This window comes from Catharus ustulatus, chromosome 6 (genome assembly GCF_009819885.2).
Source record: "Catharus ustulatus isolate bCatUst1 chromosome 6, bCatUst1.pri.v2, whole genome shotgun sequence".
Taxonomy (NCBI): domain Eukaryota; kingdom Metazoa; phylum Chordata; class Aves; order Passeriformes; family Turdidae; genus Catharus; species Catharus ustulatus.
In genome coordinates, this window is record NC_046226.1 from 53290230 (window position 1) to 53315943 (window position 25714).

At 52.2% G+C, this 25714-nt stretch overlaps 2 protein-coding genes across 3 annotated transcripts; one reads left to right on the top strand and one right to left on the bottom strand.

Moving 5' to 3' along the window:
* Positions 1 to 804: 804 nt before the first annotated feature.
* CEND1 (cell cycle exit and neuronal differentiation 1) lies at positions 805 to 18114 on the bottom strand. Of its 2 annotated transcripts, none has more exons than XM_033063286.1 (2): positions 18001 to 18114; positions 805 to 8774 (listed from the first exon to the last, which is right to left on the bottom strand). In XM_033063286.1, exon 2 carries the CDS (start codon positions 8606 to 8608, stop codon positions 8219 to 8221), a length of 390 nt encoding a protein of 129 aa, XP_032919177.1. In that variant the 5' UTR covers positions 8609 to 8774; positions 18001 to 18114; the 3' UTR covers positions 805 to 8218. The 2 variants fall into 2 exon arrangements, with proteins under 2 accessions (XP_032919177.1, XP_032919178.1); XM_033063287.1 differs by lacking the exon at positions 18001 to 18114 and adding an exon at positions 17878 to 17982.
* LOC116997997 (NACHT, LRR and PYD domains-containing protein 12-like) lies at positions 17462 to 25629 on the top strand. The gene is made up of 7 exons (XM_033063277.1): positions 17462 to 17624; positions 21628 to 23332; positions 23845 to 23973; positions 24220 to 24390; positions 24588 to 24761; positions 24886 to 25056; positions 25218 to 25629. Exons 1-7 carry the CDS (start codon positions 17477 to 17479, stop codon positions 25417 to 25419), a joined length of 2700 nt encoding a protein of 899 aa, XP_032919168.1. The 5' UTR covers positions 17462 to 17476; the 3' UTR covers positions 25420 to 25629.
* Positions 25630 to 25714: the final 85 nt, after the last annotated feature.

Consider the following 25714-nt stretch of genomic DNA (forward strand, 5'->3'; position numbering starts at 1 on the left):
TCCAACCCTGTGGAATTCACAGGATTTTTCTTCCCAGTTCTTAAGAAATTAATTTCCAAAAGCCTGCAGGCTTCTGTTGGGACCCTGACTGGAATTGGTGCAATATGACATCAACCCTGTGCGGTGACAGTGCTGCCAAAACCCTCCTTCCCTCCGGATTCCTGGAGGGAATCCATGCACTGGAACCCCACAGACATTAGCCAGTGCTCAGGGGATGGTTTGTCTGGGAGGTGTTCCCAGGCCATCTAAGAAACAAAACCAGAAAATCAGCAGGAGAAATTTGGCAGGAGAAAGGTCACAGCAAAGAACTGGAGGTGAAGGCTGGAGACCAGCCTGCAGGATAGGGAATCTCCTGGATTGGAAATGTTTCCCCTGTGTCTCTGGGTAAATCTATGATTCAATTTAGTTCTTATCTGGGAATAACAATAATCATCCTCTGCTTGCTTTCGCTGGGCAGGCTGGAGTTTATTTGGGACAGGAACTGCCTTTTCACACAGTTCTCAGTGGGATCACTAATCCTAGAAAACATTGAGCCTTCAGGAAACACAGACATAGAATCCAGGAGCCATACAATGGTTTGGGCTGGAAGGGGGACTTAAAGCTTACCTCGTTCCACCCCTTGCCACGGGCAGGGACACCTTCCACTATCCCAGGTCGCTCCAAGCCCCATCCATCCTGGTCTTGGACATGGATATGACAGCCACAGCTTCCTGGGGACAATCTCCAGAGGGAACACAGCAGGTTCCCCTCACACCCCCAGGTACACGAAGATGCTCACGGGAGGAATTATACAATCTCTCTATGTGTGTGTATATATATCTATATATAGTTTATTTCTCACAATCCTGGTAAGAGTTACAGGTGTATTTGGGAATCATTTACAGTTTCACAGCATATGGAGTGGCCATACAGCTTGTGATGTGAGTAACATACAGTGTGTAGAGAGCACACGATTCCGACCCATCCACCCACCACTCACACAATGGGTTTCCAAAGCTAATACTAGATTCAGCTACGGAGAAAGCCTGGAAAATGTCAGGGTACAGCGTTGGGTGTCGTACAACACTGTCAGTCACAATGGGACAAGCTAAACTACTTTAAATTTTCAATCTAGTATTTCTAGTCTACCTGCATTATTGCATTTATACGCTTTTTTTGTTTTCAAAGTCAAAGTAAATAGAATACTATATGGGAAAGGAAAAAATTCTTGACTATTTTAGGATTTGAGCTGCAGCCCATACAAAGTGTCCATAGAAGCATAGACAAGATTATAAATTCAACAAGGTATAAATTAGCTGGATAGCTTTGTGTGTAGGTAGGTGTCCATTTCCCTCCAGGAAATGTGTCTAGCAGCATATTGTTTCTGAGAGCAAAAAAAAATACCCCAAACCTGTATGTTGAACACAGGTAAAGACGTGTAAGTGACAAGCAGGTCTGGTTGTACAGGGAAGAAATCAAGGTGTCACTTGGAAAATTCCTGTCATTTGGAAATTGGAAAGCACACTCAGGAGCTGACTCAAAACCCACTGATGTCGTTGGAAATGTGCCTGAGGCTTCCAAAGGAACAGCAGGCATTTCAGTCTGACTTCCAAGGGCTTTGGATCAGTCCCTGGAGAAGTAACAGAATCCAAACAAACCAAAAACAAAATAAAAATCCCCTGTAATCTGACCTTCGAGTTCCCTTTCTCCTTGTGGAGGAATTTTAGCTCCTCCACAAACTTACAGCCAACTTGCACCTACCACTGGAAGAGAGTTGGTTTCCTGGGGAGGTGAAACTGAAACTTTTAAAGGCTTCAGTTGAAACAGTCCTGGGAAAAGGCACCAGGGTTATGAAGGGCTGCTCAAAACTCAGTAAAGCCAAATTATTCCCTTGTTGGTTGGTTGGTTTTTAACCAAACAAAATTGTGTGGCACCCTTGTTCTCATCAGCTTGCCTCAGAAGCTTGGCTACTTGAAGCAGCCATGGCAAAACCAGGGATACGATGTAGCACTTGACTGTTGGAAAGGTGATTAAAGATTCCTCTTGTCCTGGTGGGAGCTTTGGTGCTGCAGCATCATCACACAGACAGAAAGAACCTGTACATTCATGCTTGGGATGCTGCACTGGGGCTGAGAAATGGAAAGGTGATGGAACTGTTTGAGAATTGCAAGCTGGGAACAAGCAAAAGGGAAATGGGAACAGCCAGTCCAAAGCCTACTTAACCCAAGTTATGCTTTTCAGCATAAAAAAAATCTATTTAATTTGAAGAGCATCAAAGAGCAGAGGGCACGAGTCCCAGGGTACTGCATATCCAAGCGCACACTGTCCAGAAGAGGGAGCAGAGCCTTAGCACAAGGTAGATCCAAACTCATGAATTTGGAAAGCCAAAAGCTCTGATCTCTCACAAGATTTTGAGGCCTATTACAGTCAATCGAATGAAATGTGAGTTTTAGAGGCCCGGAAGTCCTACTGTTCTCTATCTGACTGACAGGGAAGGACAAGAACAGGACCTTCCTGGGGATTTGTGATCCCTGACAAATCCTGTAGCAGATGAGCACTCAGCCTCTTGCAGACTTAGACCCTCAAAGGTGAGGGCAGAACAAAGCTTCACACATTCCCTGCTGTGACACACAATCTGGGGGCCCAGCACTGCCTGTATTTTTGGGGGACCACCCAAAACCTGCCTTAGCCAACCCGAAATCTGCCCCAGCCTTGGGCTATGGGTAGAGGCCACATCTGCAGAGCTACCCAGGAAGAAAGTAGGGAAAGGAAAGGGAATACAGCTCAGTGGCCAAAGAAGGAGGAAAGAAGGAGGAATTAATCAGATCAGAAACCAATGGAACCCTGTAGTTTGTAGCAGCTGAAGATCTGGTGTGAACAAACATCCCAGGAATTATGGAATTTAAAAGGAAAGCAGGTTACAGGGCTGGACTCACAGTCTCAAAAGTAAGAGGAAAAAGTCACCATAAACCCACTTTATTCCATGGATTAAATCCCCCAAGGGTTGCTGGATGGGGACACAGGTTCCAAGGCTTTTTGGGGCTGCCAGTAGAGCATCACTCATAAGACCAAAATGTCCCAACAGATCCTCAGCATCAGCAGATTTCTCCCCCAAAGAGTAAAGGACCAAATACCTCCAGTGTAAATAGCAGGATATATTCCCAATTCCAACGTCCTGCAATGAGAATTTACTGGAATACAGAACTGTTGTGCTCCAGATCAAAGCCAATTCCTCTTCGTGGCAGGAAATGCCCAACCTGTGCAGCAGAACTGCAGCCAGCTCATGAACGTGATGTGATGCTGCTTCCTGTTCCTACAGACCTCTCCCAGTTCTTGGTGAAGGGAATGACACCACAGCAAGACCTGGGAAGGGAATCAGCATTCCTGCTCCAGCATGAAGGATGCACCAGGAGGATGGAAGTGTGAGCAAGCTGCATTTCCAGTCCTTGTCATAGCAAAACACGTGGAAAAAGAGCACAGCCCCTCCTAAAATCCTGGCAAGCCCCTTAATCATGCAAAGTTGGTTGTAGAAAACCTCAGGTATCCTTCTAACCCTTTAACATTGCACAGAGCCAGCAGGAATTCATCTGGAAAAGGCAACTAGCAGAGGTTAATTTACATGGCACGAGAGCTCGTCATTTTTGCCTTTTTCTGAGGAAAAAAAAAGGAGGAAGAGGATATAAAAGTTAGCATGTCCTTACCAAAGCTATTAAGATAATTAAATAGTACTTTTTCTCTCCACTTCTCTGCCCTGTTCCTTGCACCCTCTCAGAATCTTCATGGACTTGAAGCTTTCCATGGGTCTGATTGAAATTCCAGGAATTTCACCTTTCAAACATATTTTTTCATTGCCTTCCTTTTTTGGTGTATTTCTCAAAGAATCGTTTTTTCTCTCCAATCTCCAGTACTGTTATTTTCAACCAATTCTAAGAATAGATAGAAGGCTGCTGAATTCTAAACCCCAGTAGCATTTCCAGGAAAAGTCGAGAATATTTTAAGGCATAAATAATTTCTCACCAGCTCCAGGGGTTTTTGGTTGCACTGCTGTTGTTCATATACAAATCCTGATGCCAGTATAAGCAGAGCTGCCTCAGAGAAGAGATTCCCTCATGCTGAGCCTAAAAAATGTTTGTGTCAATTTAAAAATGATTGTGTAAATGAGATGATTTTATGATGACCTGTGATCATATCCCTGGTGCCAACAAGAACTCTAAAGCCAGAGCATGGTGAAGCCAATGGAAAAATTCCCCTTGTTGTCAGTATTCTGTGGATCAGCCTTCAAACTTTAGTCCATCAGAGACACAAATGGATGTTTAATTTATCACCAATTTCTTAGAGGGAACTAAGAAATGCTTCAGGGCAAGTGACTGTTGAGTGCTGTGAATCCCAGGCAAACAGCACCTGCAGGAATGTGTTCTTACCCTCCCAAAAATGCTGCTGCATTATCCCCTGGCTGCCAGATTTGTTTTCAATCCTGCTGCAGCACTGTTAGGAATAACAGGACTTATCTACAGGGTATTAAATCAGTAGGAAGAGGAAGCAGAAGCATAATCCATTTCATCTCTCTTAAAATAGAAGCAGCAAAAACCTTCTACTGAGTTGTCCAAGACAGCAAAATGACATCTTTATATTCAACTAAAATTTATGGTTCCCTAAAAAGAGATTGAGATTGGGTGCAGTGATTCAATCAAGAGTTTTGGCGATAAGCTGAAAGGTCTGAAATTAGTTTTGCCAATATTTAATTTATCTACTTGATCAAAAGAGTAAACTAGCAATCTAGATCTCTTCAAACCCCAAGCACAGACTGATTAGTTTTAAGTGTCGATTCACTCTCCCCACGGAGATGTCACTGGAAGGACTTCATACCACAAAAACCACACAAAGAAGGACATCAAGCAAATAACGGCGTGTGCTCAGTACGAGAAAAGACAACTATTTATTTAGCACAGCGAGGTCAGTCATTTCAGCCTTCTGCTTCGACAGATTTGGGGCTGAGAGAGGGGGATCTGCTCCCTCGGCCTGGTGCTCGCTGGACATTTTTTGGCTCAGAACAAAAGCACTGCACAGCCTGGCACGGTAAGGCAGGACAGGAGGTGTTTGCAAGTCAGGGCTGCGGCGCTGACACTAGACCCACGCTTGGAAAAGCGCTACAGCACAGTCCAGGATAGTCTAAGAGTGCCTCATTTTAAAGCAAATAGCCCACACAACTACCCAGGGTGGGAGCAGGGGCTCGGGGCTCAGAGCACACCACACACTCAGCACTTCACCAGCCAGACATTCCTTGCACTGAGGAGAAACCGGGACTGGAAAGGAACTCAGGAGCTGCATGGCGTGGTGGGAATGGCACAGAAAAGACATCACAGACACTTGGTGTGAATGCAGGGAGCAAAGGAAGGGGCATCTCCAGCTTGGATTCTCTCCCCCTCCCAGACTGCAGCAATACAACACAAAGGTTTGTACACACACACAGACACAGACAGGTGTTTTCCAAACCAGACTGCCAAAGAGGTGGGTTCCAGGTGCTGAACCTGGACAGCAGACTGGTAAGTGGCCACAGGAAGTGGGAAATCCCTTGGGAACAGGACAGATCACATTCAAAAATCCCTTTCAAACAGGACATACCAGGTTTGCCGTGCAGGGAGGGCTCGGATGAGTGACGTACCCTGATGAGGAGCTGCAGCCCCATTACCACCTCTGTGGCATTTCTGGATGAAATTGGTGGCCTTGCATCCAAGTGCTCTAAGGGCAGGCAGGATTTGGAGATGGAGAAAAGGTTAAGGCCATTGGCTGAGAACTGTTTTTCCCCTCTTCTGTTGCCAAAGGTGAAGACAAGGAAATTAAAACATTTTAGAAAGTAAAACTGGAGACTTGAGCGAAGCAGGTGCTTCACTTTCCTCCCCCGATCTATCTACGCCCTGATCTGTGGTCAGGGCAGAACAGATAGATGCTGCGCCTAACGTCACACACTGCTAAAAACAATCCTAGGCCAGAGCTGAGAGGGAGGGAGGGGACAGGAAAGGTAGAAACCTCTCTTGAAAACAGAAGTCACTGCCTGAAAATCACTACCCTACTTGGCAAAATATGAACCAGAACAGGAGGGGCCGATTTCCCTTCCTTCTGAGCAATGTAAGCAAAACTCCCTGTGAAAATTTCCCTGTGAAGTTGTGCTGCAGAAATCTGAGGGGAGAGGAGGACCCTTCTGCTTCTAACCCTTCCCCAGGCTGTAAGTGACACACTGCTGCAGGGAGACACATCCACAGCTCATGCCAAGAGTGCTTCAGGCTACCAGGATCTCACCTGGAGCTGTAGCCCTGCTTCCCAAAACTCCCGTGGGCCCAACACTCCTGTTCCAGTCTCTGTGCTGGCAAAGGTGGAGGCATCAACCTCCAACTGCACCAGGACACGGTGTCTGATATTCCCTAAGGCCATACACCTTTGGGAATATTTTCTGAGCTCACCATAGGAGTAGCCATGCATTCCAAGACCATGTGCGTTCAGCAGGTCAGATTTGGAGGTAAATAAGACAGACAGGAGAAGAATTGCCAGGTCAGGTTATGCCCCCTCACTGTCCCATCCAGGGACTGTGCCAGAGGCAGACACTGCCTAGGCAGCACCTGAGGAATGCACACCTCCCTCTATCCCTGCAGCCCCTGAATTCATCCATGCATCCATCTCAGTTAAAGGTGCACAATGGGCTCTGTAGCAGAACTCACCCCACTGTGTCACAGCCTCTTTCTACTCATCACTCCTGCCCCTGCCCATGGGCTGTGGCTGCTGCCGAGCTCCCATTGGACCTCATCTAATCTCTGACCCAATTTAAACCCAAATGTAAAGGGGTATTTACAACACTCTGTTTTGCAGCAGCCAAGAGAAGCCTAATGGAAGCTTTCAGAGGCAGATCTCCTCACCTCTTCCTGTTTAGTGATAAGCATCAGCCAAAGCACTAAACACCCTCTCTCCTCCCCCTCACAAGGTCTGGCTTTAGAGCCAAGGTACTCACCCATGAAATCAGGCTGCTCCCAAGGGCTGGGAATTTGTTTCAATTTCCAACGTGTGCACGAGTTACAAATCCCTGCTACCACTGTCACAAGAGGGAAGTAAGAAACCTACCCAGGACAAACTCCAGTGCCCTTGAAAGGGGTTTCCCTGGTATAAAGCAGGTAGGTCAGTGTCACTCTCCTGGGGTCCCAGGTTCTCTCTGCCCCTAACACCAGCTCATGTCTCCCCCTTTTCCTGTTTTCCCATGTGCTGAGACCACAGCCTTCAGTGGGGGAAAAAAATCCAGTGAAAGGCCTTATCCAAAGCCAAAAAAATGAACACAAATAGTCCAGCCAGCCTCGAGGGAGCTTGGATTGAGGCCACAGCACCCTGCAAAGCCCAGCCTAACTTTATGAAATACTAGATCCAAAACAAAGTCTCTCTATCCCAAACGCTGCCCACATGACTCTGGCGAGCCCTGGGATCCTGAGGGCTGCAATGGGACTTCTCCAGGCCACAGCACAGCCCCTCTGGTCACTGTCCCGCTGGCTGCTCAGCCAGAAGAGTGACCTAATGTGACATCCCAGGCTCACACTCGGCTCTGCAGCCACCCTGGTTCCTCCAGAGCACTTCCCAGGCAGGTGTTCCAAGGTGGGATGGTGAGCAGCAGATACACAGACAAGGATTAGGGATCACCAGTGGCTGCTGCGTCAGGGAGCTGCCTCTTCCCTGCCACTGTGCTTCCCTTGACCTGGGGGGCTGGAAAAACACCCCCAGCTCAGCGGGACAGGCGAGCTGGGCCTTAGCACTCCCCTTCCATCTTCTTTACCACAGCCCAAGTTAAAACAGAACCAAACAGAAACCAAAACACAAACCGGGACTCCGAATGGGACGTAGAACACTTTGGACTTGGAAACGGGACTGCAAGGGGGAAGGGGGGTGTCTCCCAGGGAGGACAGCAGGGGAGGGGAGGGGACACCGTCATTTACACCGATCAGGAGAAGCTGTAATCTATACACAGCGGTATAAGCCAAGATATATTACATGAAAGAACACACTGAGTGCATGGAGTTACCCACAGCGGGTCAGACTGGCACAGTTGTCTTGACCAAGACCCTGGAGTTGCAGTTGGTGTTTGTTGTTGACCTATCTAGCTCACTCTCTATATATATAGCTATGTATAGAATTTCTCTGCATGCATTTGTCTCAAAAGAAGCTGTACAGCTGGGCTGGGTTCCTCATCCCCACCCCGTCTCGGTCTTCATTTTTTCCGGGCTAGGAATGCCACTCCCACAATCACAGCCAGTGCAGCCACCGCCACTCCTCCGACGATGATCAAGGGCTTCATGTTGTCGAAGAAGCTGCCCGGTGACTCCTCGGAGCTGTTTCCCTTGTGGTCAGAGTCAGGGGACTGGCCGCCGGCCTCCTGCGTCTCCGTGGCGGCGGGGCTGGGTTTCAGGTTGCTGTGGTTGTTGGCGATGGCATCACCGCCCGCCTTCTTGGTGGCCGTGGCAGGAGCAGGCTGCTCTTTGGGGGCCTCCTTCTTGTCTGCATTCGTGGCAGGCCCAGGGTTGGGTTTTTCCGGCTTCCCGGAGCTGGCGGCCTTGGCGTCGGGTTTGTTTCCGCTTCGGACGTTGCCTTTGGAATCCATCCTGGGGTGCTCTGGGCAGCGACTGGATACGCGGGGCTATCCCAGCTCTTCTCCCTTGCCCGGCTGCTGCAGGAAGCAGAGGAGCCACCCGAGCTCAAGGCCTGGGAGCGGTGGTCTTGGGATGCTTGTTCTGCTGGCAGTGTCCTACCTGGACATGGTACAGCACCTGGAGAGGGAAGCAGAGCAAGGAGAGGTGAGTGACATGGCAGCGCAAGCCAGTGTCGCTCTGCCTGGAGGTGATGGAGGAGAATAGAAAGGAAGACTGGAAGACTGTTAGCTCCCTCTTTCAGAACTGTGAACTCCATTTAAAGGAGCTTGTAACAATCACAGCACCAGAGAATGGCCTGAGTTGGAAGAGACCTTAAAACTCACCTTGATTATGCCATCGGCAGGGACACCTTCCATTGGATCAGAGGGCTCCAAGCCCTGTACAGCCTGGCCTTGGACACTTCCAAGTGGAATGGGGCAGCTTCACTGGTCAATGTGTGCCAGGGCCTCAGCACCCTCACAGGGAAGGAAATTTTCCCAATATCGAACAGGAATATCAAACAAATTGGACTGACTTTCACCTATGGCTGCCACATCCGGGCATCTGCAGTCCAAATCCATCCTGGCTGTGTGTGTGAGGCCATGACAAATTCACATCCAACCATCCAACCAAATAAACCTTACTTTGCTCACCTTTTCAATTCCTTCTGGGTAAGGAGAGAACACTTTGCTCCATGCGAAAGGAGATGGATAGATCCTCCCTACCTGTCTCACCCTCCACCCTTCCTTTCACAGCACTATCCCAAGGACCATTTAGGAAGTGGTTAATATGTGGTCTTGTGTGATGCTCTCCCTCCAGATGGGTACTGCAGGAAAATAAGGACTAGTTCCTCAGTTCTCACAGGTATCAGAGATAAAAGGATTATTCCTTCCAGCATTTTGGTGGAACAATAGCAAAAGAAAGTGCCAGATCCTCAGCTGGTGCAAAACAGAGAACTGACTGCACGGATTTACTGCAGAGCTGGATCTCTTGGTGACAGAGACATCTCACTCCTGTCATTTCCTTCCAGGGTTTGCTGGATTTGCCCATGGAGCCAAACTGTTGATCAGCTGGGGCTATCTTCCCCAGGGAACTGGTGGAAGCAGTGAACAGAATAGCTGCACCACGGGAATTCTGCAAAGGGACAAAGTGGGCTTTGAGGGGATGTGAAACTACTGCAACAACTGCACCCCACAAACCTGGCAGGGCAGGGCGAGCTGAGCATGGAGCTCCTGTGGCTGCACTTCCATGTGATGGGAGGAGAGGACAATACTCTGGGCATTTTGCCACCAGGCTCTGGCAGCTCAGCACCACATCGGTTCCGAGCTCAGGAAATAAAGAGGAACCAGGAGGCAGCGTCGGATCCGAGCCGCCGGCTTTGCTGGCTCCCTGCTGACCTTCAGGGCTGCCAGGAGCCTGCCGGGAACTTTCTGCCTGCTAAGTGAAATCAGAGCTCATTGTCTGGATCCAGAGCTGAAGAGGCTCCTCAAAAACCTCAGCCAGCAAAGGTTCCTTCCACAGCAGCTCAGAGGGCAGATCACTCCTCTAATGACAGGAACAAAGTCCCAGGACTGCAGCAATGATCTGTGCTGGAAAAGGGGCCAACAGACGTGGGGCTTCCATCTCTGTTTAGGCAGGAATGGAGGAAATCCCACAGAAATTACAGGTTTGGGACAAGAGCAAAGCTGAGCAACACCTTATGGCTCCTAAAATTAAGATGGAAACGCCTCCCTCTCCTGCTCTCCCTTGCCAGCCATTGCTTGGTGGCCACCAGTTGCGCCAGTGCCAGTCAGCTGGAGCAGACTGAGGGAACTGCAGCACCAAAATCATGGAATTCCATAGCTGTCACAGAATATCCTAAGCTGGGGCCCACAAGGATCTTCCAGTCCAGCTGCACTAGGCCTGGTGACCATAAAACCATATTTCTTACTGACTGCAGCTGGACAGTGCTTGCATTCCCTAGTTTGGGATACCAAACCCTTTTAGAAAGCCCCGACTGTGCCTCTGTCGCAGTTTGCTGAGTGTGTATCAGATACATCCTGTACCACACAAACACCACCCCGGATGCTCACTCAGCTTCAGAGCTTGCTGTGGTTTGGGAGGGAAACAAGGGCCTGCCAAGTACAAGAATATTTTCCTCTCAGGGCTCATTCTGTAATATTTCTGTAGATATCACCTGCCTCACCTTCTTCTATGCTACCAGAGAGCATCCATACTGCTCTGTCAGCACAAGTCCTACATAAATCCAGGGCTGAGGTTGCACGCAGTCACTCCCAGAACTCTGCTCCTCTGGTTTGGGACCAATTTATCCTTTTTTTCCCTCAATCTGGTACAGTGGGACACAAAGAAATAGTAAGTGGAGCCCACAACTAAAGTGGGTTCAGAAGTTAAAGCACGGAGAGTCAGATTAATTGTGGCATAAATATTAATTTACCTTCTTTCTCCCTTTGATGTCAGTTAACTGGGTCACTCACACACTCTGATATTCGTGTGGTTACAGCACATGGACCAAGCATTAAACTTCTACTCTTTCCCTAGGAAAATCATGTGCAGCCTATGGAGATGGTGAGGTAGATCAGAAAGGGGGAACTCACCTTTCTGCTGAGAAATGGAGACCTGCACAGCCCAGGCCCCTCAGTGTTTATCCACACCCCTCACTGATCCAGATTCCCAGGGGCAGGAAAGCTGGTTTTGCTTGGAGCCCATGCTGGGCCATGGAGCTTTGTTCTGCCACCATGCCCTGCATTGCCACAAACAAAATTTCCTGATTCTAAGTGCATTTCCACTAAAAGCAACAAAAACCCCTCATGCAGTTTAGAAAGGTTTTAAAAGATGTAGAAACCAAACTAAGCCAAAAATCAATATCGGCAGCTCTTAAGTGCCCGCATAAAAGGGCTTTTGTCTGTGTTTTTCCACTGCAAGTAGCCACAGGATTGCCCAGCACCTCTCCAGACCCTCTGGCCTGGCTCCTCCTCAGTTCCTGAGTACCCTTAGCAACACATCTTCTTCCACCCCAGTTCCTTTAACCCTCTTCTGTGTGCTCTTAGCTCCCTGCCTAGGGAATCATCTCTACATCCCGTGCTTCCAAGGGCATGACCAGGGGCTCATCTTTAAGCACCTCTGTCTTCCCCAGGCTGAAGAAAGAGGTGCTTTCCTCATTTCCAAAAATTAAGCCTGCATATGAGGGTTCCCTGCCATTCCTTTGTCTCCTCCTCTTCCCTCATTCCATCAGAAAAAAACAAGTTTTCTCTAATGACACATTTTCCTACCTTTGCTTTCTTCTTTATAGCTCCTCACATCTTTTTATTCCTCCATTCTCTCTTGTCAGCTGCTGTCTCAGCCTGTCTACCCATTCCTCCCCCCTTCCAGCTCCCTCTCTGCCTCCTACACAGGCAGCAGCAGTTGGGAATAAGATTTTGTGGGAGACAGGCTTCATTCCCTCCCTTTTCCCTGCTCCATGCTATTTTTGTTTAACAATCAGTGCCCTTTCAGGAAGGCTCTCATTGCCAGCAGCTAACCAGCTCTTTCCCAGGCTGGGAAGTGGGAGCTGGCATAATAAAACCAGGGATGATAAAGGAGAAAAAAGGAAAAGGAAAGCCTTCCAAATTGCTGCTGCTGCAAAGATTGGCACACAAACGCCACAGCTCCCCTGGGATGCTCTCAAGGTCAGTGCAGTCGGACTCACTCAGTGCAACAAGCTGCCCTCTGCCAGAGCAACAGGAACTGCTTCCCTTGGCTCCCTGAAGGGCACTTTTCCTGCCTCAGATCCCAGCAAATCACCAAACACATCTATTCATCTGTCTCCTGTGTGCACAGATGAAAGCTGCATCAATCCTGCACCGAACGCAGCGGATGAGTCATTGCTAAGCTGTGCCACAGCCCAGCTCCATCAGGATGGCCCCTTCCCTCTGCAGGGACCAGCCCCATCCCATCTCCAAATCCTCTCCTACTGCTTCCATTTGGAAGGAAAAGTCAGTCACTCTGCAAGACCGAGGAGCTGCTCCAGGGTGTGGGTCTGGGGAGCAGTGGGAAGCTCATCCACAGGGTTTTTCCCTCTGCTATGGAAAGCAGCCCATTTCCATCAGGTCCTCGACTGCCACACTGAGTCTAGCAACAACGAAGTATTTAATAACACAGTGGGGTTATGTATCAGGATTTATCCTGCAACAAAGATCCATCCCTACACTCCAAGTGTCCTCCAGTTAGAAACACCCATCTTGGAAACAGCTACTGACCACATCTGACCTGGAGCAATGCTGTGCAGAGAGAGTCAGAGATGGTAGGAAACACCTTATCTTCAAATCCTCCCTTCATCCCCTAATCTTCTCTTCCTTTCTTTGTCACTCCTGCCTGTCTGGAAGAAAGGCACTCACTCCCCTGTGCACCGGACAGACAGATCCTTGCTCTCCCTAAGGAAACAGCAGCTGGCACCAAAGCTGGCTCTGGTGCAGCAGAGGGAGCTCCTTTCCCAGCGCTCTCACCATCCCACTCCCCTCCACCTTCTCATCTAACCCCTAAGGAATGCAGCTTGGACCACCCTGTCCTTTGGGAAGTGACCTCAGGGGTCTGTGCCTGTCCCCTGTGCCACATGTGGAGTGATCTGCCAGGGCTGGAAGGATTTGTGTCCAGTCCCCTCCTGCAACTGAGCAGCACTCCTGGCGCTTCAACTCCCGATTTCCAACGGGGAAAAGCAGCATTACTCCTTTTTTCTGAGCTGCTGGAGGAACAAACGTGTTACAGGCAGGGAGATGCCAAGCAAGCACCCATGAGAAGGACGGCAGAGTAGTGACTAAGCTTTTCCCCATGACCAAGAAGTGCAACGAAGATGGATGAGGTAATGCACTGCCTCTGATATTACCATAAATATTAAAGCAGCTTTACATAAGGAGCTTGTGTTCTCTCAGCTGCCGTGAGCAGCTCCCCAAGGAGGATTTTAGCTCCCTTCCAGGCTATTTCAGCCCCCAGCTCCTGACGCAACGCACGGCAAACGTGATACGACGCAACGCAAACCTCACACCAGCAGAGTCACTTGTCACAGACGCTTCTGAACGGCCTCAGTGCTGCACAGCCAGGGACAGACTGTACAGGAGCCTGCTGTGCTTCCCAGCCCCCCCAATTCCAACCCTCAGAGACAGCAGCACCAAGTCACAGCAAACTGGTGACCCACTTCACTCTGATGAGATATTTATGAATCCTTTTCCCAATCTGTTGTTTGTTACTCCCCACATCCCTCCTCCCATCCCTGGATTAAACATTTCCCTCTCAAACAATCCCTTTGAATCTTGTGGAAAGTGTCAGATGCTGGAAGTATTTTAGCAGTGGCAGCAGCCTCAGATCACTGCCACGGGGGGAGATCTGCAGCCAAGCCTCTGCTCCATGGCTGCGGCAATTTCTGCAGCTGCTCTGAACCCCAGCGTGCTCCTCACTGGTACAGTTGGTGCTGGCAGTGACCAAAAATCTGCACCCACCACCCCTACAGTGTGGCCAGGGCCCCCCTTTTCACTCCCAGTGCCACTGAGCCACATCCCCTCTCTCCAGGTTGGGCAATGTATCCACACTCAGAAATCAGGTTGTACCTGGCACCAGGGTGAGATGTGGGAACAGGACGGGTTCCTGCAGCCCAGCAAAGGTGGCTTTGCCCTCCATTTGCACAGGGAAAGGCTCTGAGATGCAGACCCTGGGCCACCAGCTGCACAGAGGTGTGACACCATTGCCAGTGTCCTCTCTGGAGGCTGCCCAGCCCTGCTGCCCACACAGGTGACACAGCACTTCAGTCTTCCCACCAGAAAGGGCCCAGGAACAGGATATATATGTTCTTTTTCTGCACCACAAACTCTGCAGATGACAAGCTCTGAGCTGAGTGTCACCTCTGCAAACCACACACATCCTGTGACCAACGAGCTCCTGGGATGGATGTGGCAGACATTTTATTCTCTGAGAGATGGAGGCAGCATTGCAGACACACCACACTCCAGCCAGGGGCTCAACCTGTGTTCTTTTGGGGGGGGGTTTAACCCCAAACGCAGCTCCAACCTACCTTGGTAAGACACCCTGTACACAACCACGTGCACAGCAAAAACCAGGCACTGCCAAGCAGCTGTGGGAGAGAGATTTTGTCTCCAGCCATGTGCTCCGACTGACTCCGTAGGGGTGGGCACTGAGTCACACCTGGCACGGCCCTGGCCTGTTGCCAGCAGGAGAAGTCACATCTGGCAAAGCACCTCAAATGCCACCAGACTCCCCCATACAGCTGCACTCTCAGACACATCTTATAGCAAAATCATTTCTAGAATTCGACAGAATCTGGAAATACTTTGCTAAGGCTGGGTTGGAAATACCCTGCTGCAAAGCCTGGCTCCTCAGGGTTCCAACACAATCCCCAAGTCACTAAAACACAGTTCAGAGCACCTCAATTTGCTTTGCTAACCCTGCTTTAATCTTGGGTTTGAGCCCGCCTCAGACACAAAATCAAATTATCTTTTCCCCCTGTATAGTTCCATTCTTCTGTAGCAGAGTAAAATTGTAGCTTTAACCCTTCAAAAATCATGAGGTGTTAGATCTTGAGCCTCTCCCTGGCAGGGCTGAGCATCCCTCACCCCAAGACAGAAATTCAGGGCACAAAGGAAAGGTTTCTCAGCCTGGATGGCTTTTTTTCCACAGCAGCTATTTGTCAGGACACTGGATCAAAGCACTGGAGCAATAATGGGGAATACTTTGGGAGACACTGCAGGAACAGGAATCCTGGAGCCTTAACCCATGAGTGTGACTCCTCACAGGGATCTGGGTACGTCCTGAACCCTACCCTGGGCAACGCCTCATGTTTTGATCTTGCAAACACATTCAGTTCATTTCTTTATAATGTTTTTCCAGCTTTCCCAGAGCAAAAAATTCAATTCCAGCAATACTCTGGCTGGGACCATGGGGGTTGTCTTGGTTCTCTCCTCAGCTCTGGGTCTCTGGTGCCAGCTCAGGGTTAATGTGACAGGGTCACCAAACACTCCCTGCCTCTTGGAAAATGGTGAGCACTCATTCCTTCCTACAACAAAGCCCTCCTCCTTACCCTAGGCCTGCCAGCACTTGGGAAGAGCCCTTGGAAAGAGGGCAGATGCTTCCAGATTAGGGGTGCTGCTCCCCAAGCAGCCGTGAGACAGTCCCAGCTTCAGGAGGCTGATTCTCTTTTAGACAGATCTTGCTTTTAAGGCATCTTTCTCCCAGTCCTGTATCCCAAATTCAATATCCACAAGCAAAAAAGGATGAGGGATATATCTGACACCGTGCAATAGCCCCAACCACTGCAGGAAGCAACAGCAAATTCAACATCCCTCCCCATTTTATGGGCATCCTAAATCCATCCCTTCTGCCTGATGTGGCATCATCCCCTTCGTGGTTCAGCTAGGGCAAGCAAAAAGATTCTGGAGGCAATTCCTCACATGCAGAGCTGGATCTGGAATCTGGCAGCCCCGGGATCTGCAGGCATCAGCCTGAAAACTGTTGCTCTGCAGCTGAAATCTAAGAAGCCACTGCAGGCAGACAAGGGGCCAATTCCATGCGAGGCTGTGACCTTCCAGGGAGGCTCCCCACACTCTCTGGGTAAAACCCATCCCTTACCTTGTGCAGCAACACCAGGGCACTCTCCTTCCCGGCAGAAAGCTGAAAAGCATCTGGGGAAGGATGGCCAAAGCTCCTCCAGCATGGAAATCCCTGCTCAGGGAGCTCCATCCCTCCCTCCGCCCCGTCTGCCAGCCCCGACACCTGATCCAGGATGGGGACAATGTGCCAGGGTGTTCTCCAGCCCTGCATCCCAGCAGCATGCCAGGGGAGGGGAGGGATGCAGCGGTATGAAAATGCACTTTTAGGGGAGAACAGGGATTTCTTCCCCCACCCTAACACAGTATCACAGGGTTAGATGTTGGTGTTGGGCACCGCAGCTGAGAATTTATGGAAAACACTGAAGGCCAAACCTGTGAAGGTCAGACTTTTGGAGGTCAATCCTGAGATGGAGCAGGGACCTTAATCCAGCATAGTCCATCCTCCCTCTCCTGACGGCATCCTGCCCAAGCCCCACCCAGGAAAACGGGGCTACAGTGGGGAGGTTTCCTCTTCTTGTCCCAATGCCCAAGTTCTGCCAGCCTGACCTCGATTCAATTTTTAAAATCCTCTTGTTTCCCCCTTTGCACCTCCCCAGAAGCCACCAGAGGGACAGAGAAGTAAACAGGAGCAAATCAACAGGTCCTTGCAAGCACACATCACAGAGATGCACATGGATGATGTGCAGAGAGCAGGGACATCCGACTGAAGAGCCTGAGACATTCCCAAAGCATTCCCTCCCTGGAAGCACCCCCGGTGACTCAGGAAGCCTGGTCTGGTATCCATCCCTCTCCCACTCCTTCGGTTCAATATTCTCCCTTAAAATGGACACTACTGCCTCTGACATCTTTCTTTCTCCCTTTTTGTTTTTTTTTTTTTTTTTGGGGGGGGGGCAGATTTCCCTTTGTGAGCTCCTCTCCAGCACAAGCCCAGGATGAAATCAAAGGATACACCCCCGAATTGATACCAAATTCTCCCTGCCCGACAAAACAACCCCCCTTCCTTGGAAAAGGTGAAGGCTGCACCAAGCTGCCGGCTGTTCCTGCTTCCCTGACTGACAGAATGAAACAGAGCCATTAAATCCATCCCGGCAGAGCAGAAGGCAAACAAATCCCACTGCTCAGGCAGACGGGAGGGGAAAAGCAGCTGGAAAACGGCTCAAAGCCCTTTCCAGGGAGCTGCAGCAGCAGTCCTGCCGGGGCTGGAAGGGGATGCTGCTCCCTCCTCCCTCCCAGCAGCGCTGCTTCCGGCACATGGCCGGCTCCGCTTCCCCGTGCCCGGCGCTCTCCCGCCTCCGCAGCGCGGCTGCGGCACCCGGCGCCTCCCCAGCGCCTCCCGCTCCCTCCCCGGCCCGGCTGCCATCGGAAGCCCCGCTGGGGCCGGACGGCACAGCAGGCTCAGGTAGGTGCGGGTGGCAGGAAACGCGGGCAGGAACAAGCCGTGCTTTCTGCACAAACACCCTCCTCCTCTGTGGCTGCCTGACCTTCAGGGAGCGAATCACGGGAAGGGAGACACTCGGGGCCGGCCTTCCTCACGCTGCTCCTTGTTTGGGGTCAAAAAAAAGCACGGACGGGGAAAGCTGTGGGGTGCTGGCTCCAGAGGCACGGCAGCCCCCGGCCTCCATCCCAGGCGGATGGAGGAGGTGGGCACTCACCTTGAGCAGGTAGCTCCACGTCTCCATTTCGCTTCGTCACCCTGTGCAGGAGATCCGCACGTCCCGGAGCCGGGAGCCCCGCTCCTTCCAGCCCGCAACCCCCATGCCAGCAGCATCCCTTACCTCTGTCCTCCGGCCGGACGAGTCACACCTTGGGAGCTGGCTCTTGCGCAGAGAGGAGGGAGGGAGACAGGCAGAGGTGGGGGGGAAACTTGGGAGTTTCCCACAATGCACCTCTGCAGACTGCATGAAGATGGAGAGCGGGGAGGCGGGGAGAGGGCGCTCCAATCCAGAGGGGAGGGCTGGGATCTGGAGGGGCAGGATGCCAAGCGGGGGTGCAGGGTGGTAGAAGCAGCTCAGCTGCATCTCCACATCCTCTGTCATTTGGGGCTGAGCTGGCTCAGCAGTTCAGGGTTGTCCCTGCGGCACTGACCCCTCTGCTGCTCCATTTGTTTCTCCTCCAAATCCTGCCTGGATTTGCAGCAATTCCATGAAACACAGCAGCCAAGTAGTGGGGGGACACACTGGGAAAAATATCTGGGAGCAGGCCAGTCTGATAAATTGGGATGCCTGTGTGTAAACTACAGGAAAAAGGAGTGTGAGCCTTCCCCCACTAGGATAAGGGATTTCCAACTGAGATGATCCCTGGCAGTGGTTAAGGAATGTCAAACTGACTTGCCAAGGAGAAGCTCTGCACAGTGCAGGGAGGACACTGAAATGCTGCACCTTGGGGTAGTTCTGTGCCAGCTCTGCTTCCCTTCTCCCTGGAGTGTTCCTTGTCCCAACAGGCTGTGGTTTGACACCCCTTCCCAGACCAGAGCTGGGCACACAGCCCAGTCTCACTGCAGGGCACTGTCAGTCAGCCAGGCACTGCCAGACACAGTCACCTCCTCCTCATCCTCGCCAGCTGAAAGCAAAAAGCCCTCTCTGTTACAGCCTCACCTGTCCAACCAGGTACAGGGCTCAAATTCCCATCCCTGTGTCACTTCCTGCTTGTATCCCAATCCTCAGCAGGTTCTGGCATTGTCTGGAGCTCTTTTAGATCTTAATTCAGGGCAAGTCAGGTTGTGTGCCACTTGCCCATCTGCCTCCATCAGTTACTTGGGACCCACCAACCACCCGCCAGTGCCCAGCCAGGTGCATGCCATGTCTAAAGAATACTCAGGTTGCCGAAATCCTACTGCAAATTAAAATCCTGCCTGTATTTGAAGAGAGCTGCAAAATGAGGGGCTGGATGCAAGAACCCAAATCTCCCAGGACAGGCTGCTTTCAGGGGCTGCTTTGGGATGCAGCTACCCACACCCCCTCAGGGCAGGGATGAGCAAGGTTATTCCTTCTGTAGTCCTTGGCTCCAGAGCCAGCTTGGCTCAGACAGCCTGGCACGGACAGGATTAGCTGTGGCTGATGCTGATGTTCCCTCTGTTCCCTGTCTGCTCCTGTACCCAGCAGTGCCAGCAGTCCCTGCTCTTTCAGACACTTGTGCCAGGCACAGCCAGGACTTTTCCATGGCTCCAAACAGCTGCTTCCCCTTCTTATCGCCTCCCAAAACTGCTGATCTACTGCCAGCAGCAGAGGGGCTGAATTTCTGCAAAGCTGGTGGAAATCCACGGTTTAACACAGGTGACACCCCCAGACCGCTGCTTCCCTAGCAAAATCCCTTTGCTGCTTCTCTATCAGGCAGGAATATCCTCAGGGTGGCAGGAGGAGGAAGGGAGCCTTCTGCAAGTGGGAATTACCAGGTTTTGTCCCCAGAGCCTGGAGGAGGTGAGGCCAGGGGTTCTGGTAGCGGTTTCCTTGTGTTCACACGCTGTGCCTCTGCCTTGGGAGATAAACAGCTCCACGTGACACTCTCACACGCCTTGGACCGGAATTCACGTTATATTTAAATTCTGAATGTAAGCTTTTTTAAAATTTTTTTTTTTTTTAAACTGAGGTAGGAAGGAGGGAAAAAGCTGTAAAAACAATAAACTTCCCCCATCTCCCTGTGGCAGAGTCACATCCCCCCTAAGGCAGCGCAGGCATAGTGAGCAGCAGCCCTGGCTGAGACACAGCAAGGTGAAAATGGCTTTTTCAAGGTCAGAGGGAGTGGGAAACCTTTAGAAACGGTGCTGCTGGATTTACCCCTCCCTCTCAGCTCACAACACCTCCCAGGAGGAGTTAGCAGGGATAAGGACAGCCCTGGCTCCTGTGGGGGCCCTCCCCTGTAAAACCCACAGGGGAATGTTGGTGGCAGCAGCATCCTTGGGAAGGAACACAGAATCATGGAATTGTTCGGGTTGGGAAAGCCCTCTAAGATTATCAAGACCAAGCATTCCTCAGCACTGCCCAAGGGCATCACTGTCCTGTGTCCCCAAGGGCCACATCCACACGGCTTTTAAATCCCTCCAGGAATGGGAACTCCACCACTGCCCTGGGCAGCTGTGTAAGCACTGGACAACCCTTTCAGTGAAGGAGTTTTCCCTAATATTCAGTCTAAATCTCCCCTAGCACAACTTGAGACCATTTCCTTTAGAGAGAAACAGTTACCCCCAGAATTATTTGACATGGTGCAAGCAGGAGGGACAATGTGATGTCTGGCTCTGAGCTGGGAAATAAGGAGTCCTTAAGGAGTCTTTTAACTCCCAGTGTGCCTTGAAACATCCTTTCTTCCTTTCCCAGTATCCCTCAGAGGCAGCTTTGCTAAACACATGATCCTGAAGCTTTTTTTTTTTCCCATCATGGAAAGAAAACCATCACTCACAGAAAATGAAATCATCAAGAGGGCTACCCCCTCCTAATCCAGACACAGGTGCCCTGTTCATAAACTGGAGCAAGCAGACCAGGAGAGCAGGTCACAGCACAGGCTCACACCCCTTTCATCCCTGAGCATCCTAAAGGAGCCTCTCTCCTTTCCTAGAGCCCCAGTTACAACCCACCCACAGCTCGAGAGGGGGGAAAAGGCCACACAGCAGCAAAATCCTATGGCTGTTAGGGCAGCACCGTTTGTCCTTACCTCAAACTCCTGGGAAAGCAGGATGAAGGATGTTTCTCACAGTGGAATGACTTGCTGCAGCAGCCAAGGTGGGTTTGCCTGGCAGCAGGAAGTCCTTGCAGTGAAAATCCAAGCCCTGTTCCCCCTGGGGTACTATTAATAGCCTGGAATGCTGAGCAGCCTCACCTGGAGCCTCCCCACTGGCTGGTGTGGGCCTGGGCTCTGAGTTCAGTCCTGGGCACTCCTCGTGGTAGCTGTGCTGGGGACAGGGTCACCAGCTGTGTCCAGGCAGCTCATCCCTGCAGTGAATTACATGGGCTTGTAATTCCTCCATAAATGCATTGTTTAAAATCACAGAATGGTTTGGGTTGGAAGTGACCTTAAAGCTCACCTAGTGCACTCAGCACTTTCCTGCAGCCAGCTGGGCAGATTCTTTCCTCCTGGGATGGGGATTAAGGATATTTCTGGGGAGATCTGTGCTCTGGAGCCCAGGGACAGCGCCTTTGTCCCCTGGAACATGAGTCAGAGGCTGCAGGCAGCCCCAGGCAGTTGCATTTGTTCCCAGGTGAATGAGGATGATAAAACAAGAGTTGACAGATCAGGTTCAGGACCCAGAAGAACTGACCAGAGTCCCCAAATCCTCACAAATTGCATCCTTAGTGCCCCAGCCAGTCTGAGGAAAGCACTGAGCATTGAAATAAGTGGCTGCTGGTGTGTCAGGAGCACGGGTGGGCTGGTGGAGAATTTGTGTGGGCTGACCCTGCTTCTCATCGGCACAGGGCACAGGCGGGACAGCAGAGAGCACATGGTCCAGGAGTCCCACCAGGACAGGGAGCTGGGCACCTGTCCCAGGGAGAGCCCGTCCTTGCACAGCCGCTTCACCATCCTGACCATCACCAGGGAGCCTCGGAGCAAGCATGGAGCCAAGGATGGAGCTGTGGGGACCAGCCAGGGATGTACCAGCGCCAGCAGCGGAGCAGCCACCACCTCCCCCACCATCACCACTGCGCTGTTTGAACCCGACAGAGACGGGCAAACCCCGCAGGTCGTGGTGCTGGTGGGGGCCCCGGGGATGGGGAAGACAACGATGGTCAGGAGGGTGATGGTGGAGTGGGGAGAAGGGACACTCCACACACAGTTTGACTTTGTCTTCTGCATTGACTGCAAAGCCATGGTCCTTCCCATGGAAGCCAGCGTGGCAGACCTGGTCTCACAGTGCTGTCCTGGCCTGCGAGTGCCAGCTGGGAAGATCCTGGATGACCAGAAGAAGATCCTGTTCATTTTTGATGGCTTTGAGGCCCTGGGGTTTTCCTTGGTTCAGCCCGAAGCTGAGCTGAGCTCAGACCCCAGGGAGGTGAAGCCGCTGGAGCTCACCATGATGAGCTTGTTGAAGAAGACTGTGCTCCCTGAATCCTCTTTGCTCATCACCATGAGGCCAGCAGCTCTTGGAAGCCTGAGGCAGTGCCTGAAGGGTGAGTGTTACGTGGAGATACTGGGATTTTCAGCAGCCAGGAGGAAGGAGTATTTCCACAGGTATTTTGAGAACCCCAACAAAGCAGACATGGCCTTCAGGTTTGCCAGAAGCAATGAGATCCTCTATAGCTTGTGTGTCATCCCTGTGATGAGCTGGACCACCTGCACTGTCCTTGAACAAGAGCTTTGTGGGAAGAAAAACCTCATTGACTGCTCCAAAACCACCACAGGGATGATACTGTTCTACCTCTCCCAAATACTGAAGCACAGGGACAAGGACAACCCACAGGTCCTCCAGAAGTTCCTACTCCAGCTTTGCTCCTTGGCTGCTGAGGGTATCTGGAAGCACAAGGTCGTCTTTGAGGAGAAGGAAATCAAGGACTGTGGCTTGGACCAGCCAAGTCTTCTCCCCTTCTTCCTCAATGAAAGTATCCCAAGGGAAGGAGAAGACCATGACAGTGTCTATGCCTTCACCCACCTGCACCTCCAGGAGTTTTTTGCAGCAATGTTTTATGTTCTGGAGGATGATGAGGAAATGGCCAGCAGTTTGGGGAAGCTTGACAAGAATGTAAATAAATTATTGGAAAGCTACAACAAGTCCAGAAAGGATTTGAATGTAACAGTGAGATTCCTCTTTGGTCTGGTCAGTCAGAAATCCATAGAGTACATGGACAAAACCATTGGGTGCAGAATTTCACCACGAGCCAGGGAAGAGCTGCTGGAGTGGCTTCAGGGGAGGCACAGAGGCCTCTCCCAACCTGGCAAAGTACTGAAGGTTTCGGAGATGGACACTTTCCATTTCTTGTTCGAGATGAATGAGAAGAGCTTCGCACAAAGTGCATTGGGTCATTTCACTGACCTGGACTTGCGGGACACCAAGCTGACCCTGTATGACCAGATGGCTCTTTCCTTCTGCATCCAGCACTGGGCTGGACTGGGCTGTGTCACCTTCCAGGGGTGCTCCTTCCAAAGGCAGGATCCTGAGGCGGAGCTGGATGCATCAGTGCCTTGGTAAGTCCTGCTCCTCCTTGCTTTAATGACCCAAAACTGCAAAGACTTGTCTTTCTCTGCCCTGAAGGATGATTCAGCTCCTCCCTCCTGACCACCAGCTCAGCCTTTCCCTGGGTAGATAAATCCTCCACAGAGGATTAACTTATTCTTGGCAAGAATAAGGAACACATGAGCTCCTTCACCCACTGCCCACCGTAGGATTGATGGTGATGGAGCTTCTGTGCCCAGCTGTCACTCTGGCTTCCTGTCCCCCTTCTCTGCAAAGGGAGATCCCTGGTCCTGAATGTTAAGTGCACCCTGTGACTCGCCTTACGTCTCCCCGGGTGGCTGCAGCAGCAATGCTCGAGATTCTTCACACCTCCAAAGCCACAAAGGTCCCTCCGGAGGAGGAGGAGCCCTCCCGTGTGCCGGAGGCTCTGCTCGGGGTGGGAGGGTTGTGTGCCGGTGTCGGAGCCAGGAGCTCCCAGCACCGCTGAGGGCTGTGCGTGCCCCGCGGCTCTGTTCCTCTGCAGCTCTGGAATCCCGGGAGCCGGAGGACATCCCAGTGCCCTCGTTGTGCGGCGGCGGGAGGAGCTGCCTTGCCCCATCCACCTGCTCTGCCGGGCTCTGCGGCACCGGGACAGTGCCCTGCAGGTCCTCCGGTGAGAGACGCACGTGAGGCCACAACCAGGGCTGGGATCTGGGGTGTGGGTGAAGACACCCCAACCACAGTGGGGTGGGTGAGGGGCTTGGTGCTGCCCTGCTGTTCCCTGGGCACAGTGGCAAGTGGCCAGGGGGAGGCCAGGCCCTGTTTACCTGAGGTGGGTGTTGTCCCTTGGGTTTGGTGGACAGGTGAGCAGCCAGGACATGTGAGGTGCTGAGCTCCCGTTCTCCGTGTTCTCCTGCAGGCTGCAGTGGTGCCAGCTGTCCGAGAGCTGCTGCGCAGAGCTGGCAGCGCTGCTGGCAGAGCACCCTGGCCTGGCCCGTCTGGAGCTGGCTGACAGCTCGCTGGGGGACAGTGGCGTACGCCTCCTCTGTGAGGGGCTGAGGGCTCCGGGCTGCAGCCTGCGCATCCTCCGGTGAGCAACCGCAGCATGCCTTGGGCATCTTGGACCTGAGAGCTGGGCAGCCAACCCAAAGGGTCCCCCTTGGGTGGCATCGTGCCTCTGTCCCACTCCTCCAGGTTGTGGCGCCAGGGTGGGGACCACCACCATGGTGGGATGGCAGTGAGGGCACTCAGGAGGATCTGAGGGTCTTTCACGGGGGTTCCCATCAGGCTGCGGTATTCCCGCATCACCAGCGCCTGCTGCGAGGACCTCGCTGCTGTGCTGAGCACCAACACGTGCCTGGAGGAGCTGGATTTGTCCTTCAGCGAGGGGCTGCGCGATGCCGGCGTGGAGCTGCTGTGTGAGGGGCTCCAGCACTGTGCCAGCCCACTACAGACACTGCGGTAAATGCGCTGCAGGATGGGCCACTGCTCCTTCCTACCTGTCCAAAGCTTTCTCCTTCCCAACCTGGTGCAGCTCCCAAGCACAGCCCAAAACCCTCCTTCCCTGTCTCCCTCGGTCCCACAGGCTGGGCAGCTGCCGGCTGTCGGGCACCTGCTGCCAAGCCCTGGCTGTGCAGCTGCTGCAGGGGCCCCGTCTCACCTGCCTGGACCTGAGTGACAACGAGCTGGGAGCCCAGGGCGTCCTGCAGCTCTGCCAGCAGCTCCGCCATCCCGCCTGCCCGCTGCAGATGCTAGGGTGAGGACCCTGCCACGGCCCCTTCCACGCCCGCCACTGCCGAGCCGGGGAGAGGATGCTGCGGGACAGGCAGGGCAGCACCGGCATCCCGCCTGCTTCAGCACCTCCCTCCCCACACGATCCAACACATTGTCCTTTTCTCCTGCCTCCTTCGTGCCCAGGCTGAGCACGGACGGCTTCAGCCCGGCCCTGCTGCAGGAACTGGACGCCCTGCGGGCACTGCAGCCCGTCCTGAAAATCGGGAACCTCCTGGAGCATGACGTGCCGCAGGCAGGGGCCATGGCCCGGCTGCCCTGCCACCGCGGGCTCCTGCCGGGGGGCAGGAAGGCGCTGCCCTCCGTCAGAAGAACTTCTCTCCTATAGGAAAAGCCCTTCCAACAAACAGAGCCATTCCCACCCAGCTCTCAGTGCTGCCAGTGGGTCTGAGCCTGCCTGTCCCGTGGGGCACAGGGAGGAGATCCTGATGTATCTGTGAGGGGGGGTGTCTGGGTCCTGCCCTGTCCCTTTTCCCCTCAGTGTTACTAGGGACAGTTGTGTGTATTTGGCAGTGCCAAATAAAGACCTTACAGACAATCCCCGTACTCTCCCAGTGCTCTTCCCCCTGATACCACCAATCCCAGGGATGTGTCTGTGCATTCAATTCCTACCCGCATCTCCA

Bases quoted from the DNA above. Each gene is read 5' to 3' on its own strand.
- CEND1 (XM_033063286.1), bottom strand. From the start codon at position 8,608: ATGGATTCCAAAGGCAACGTCCGAAGCGGAAACAAACCCGACGCCAAG.
- LOC116997997 (XM_033063277.1), top strand. From the start codon at position 17,477: ATGGCCGGCTCCGCTTCCCCGTGCCCGGCGCTCTCCCGCCTCCGCAGC. The intron at 17,625-21,627 runs GTAGGTGCGGGT...TCATCGGCACAG, and splicing joins GGACGGCACAGCAGGCTCAG to GGCACAGGCGGGACAGCAGA. The intron at 23,333-23,844 runs GTAAGTCCTGCT...GTTCCTCTGCAG, and splicing joins CTGGATGCATCAGTGCCTTG to CTCTGGAATCCCGGGAGCCG.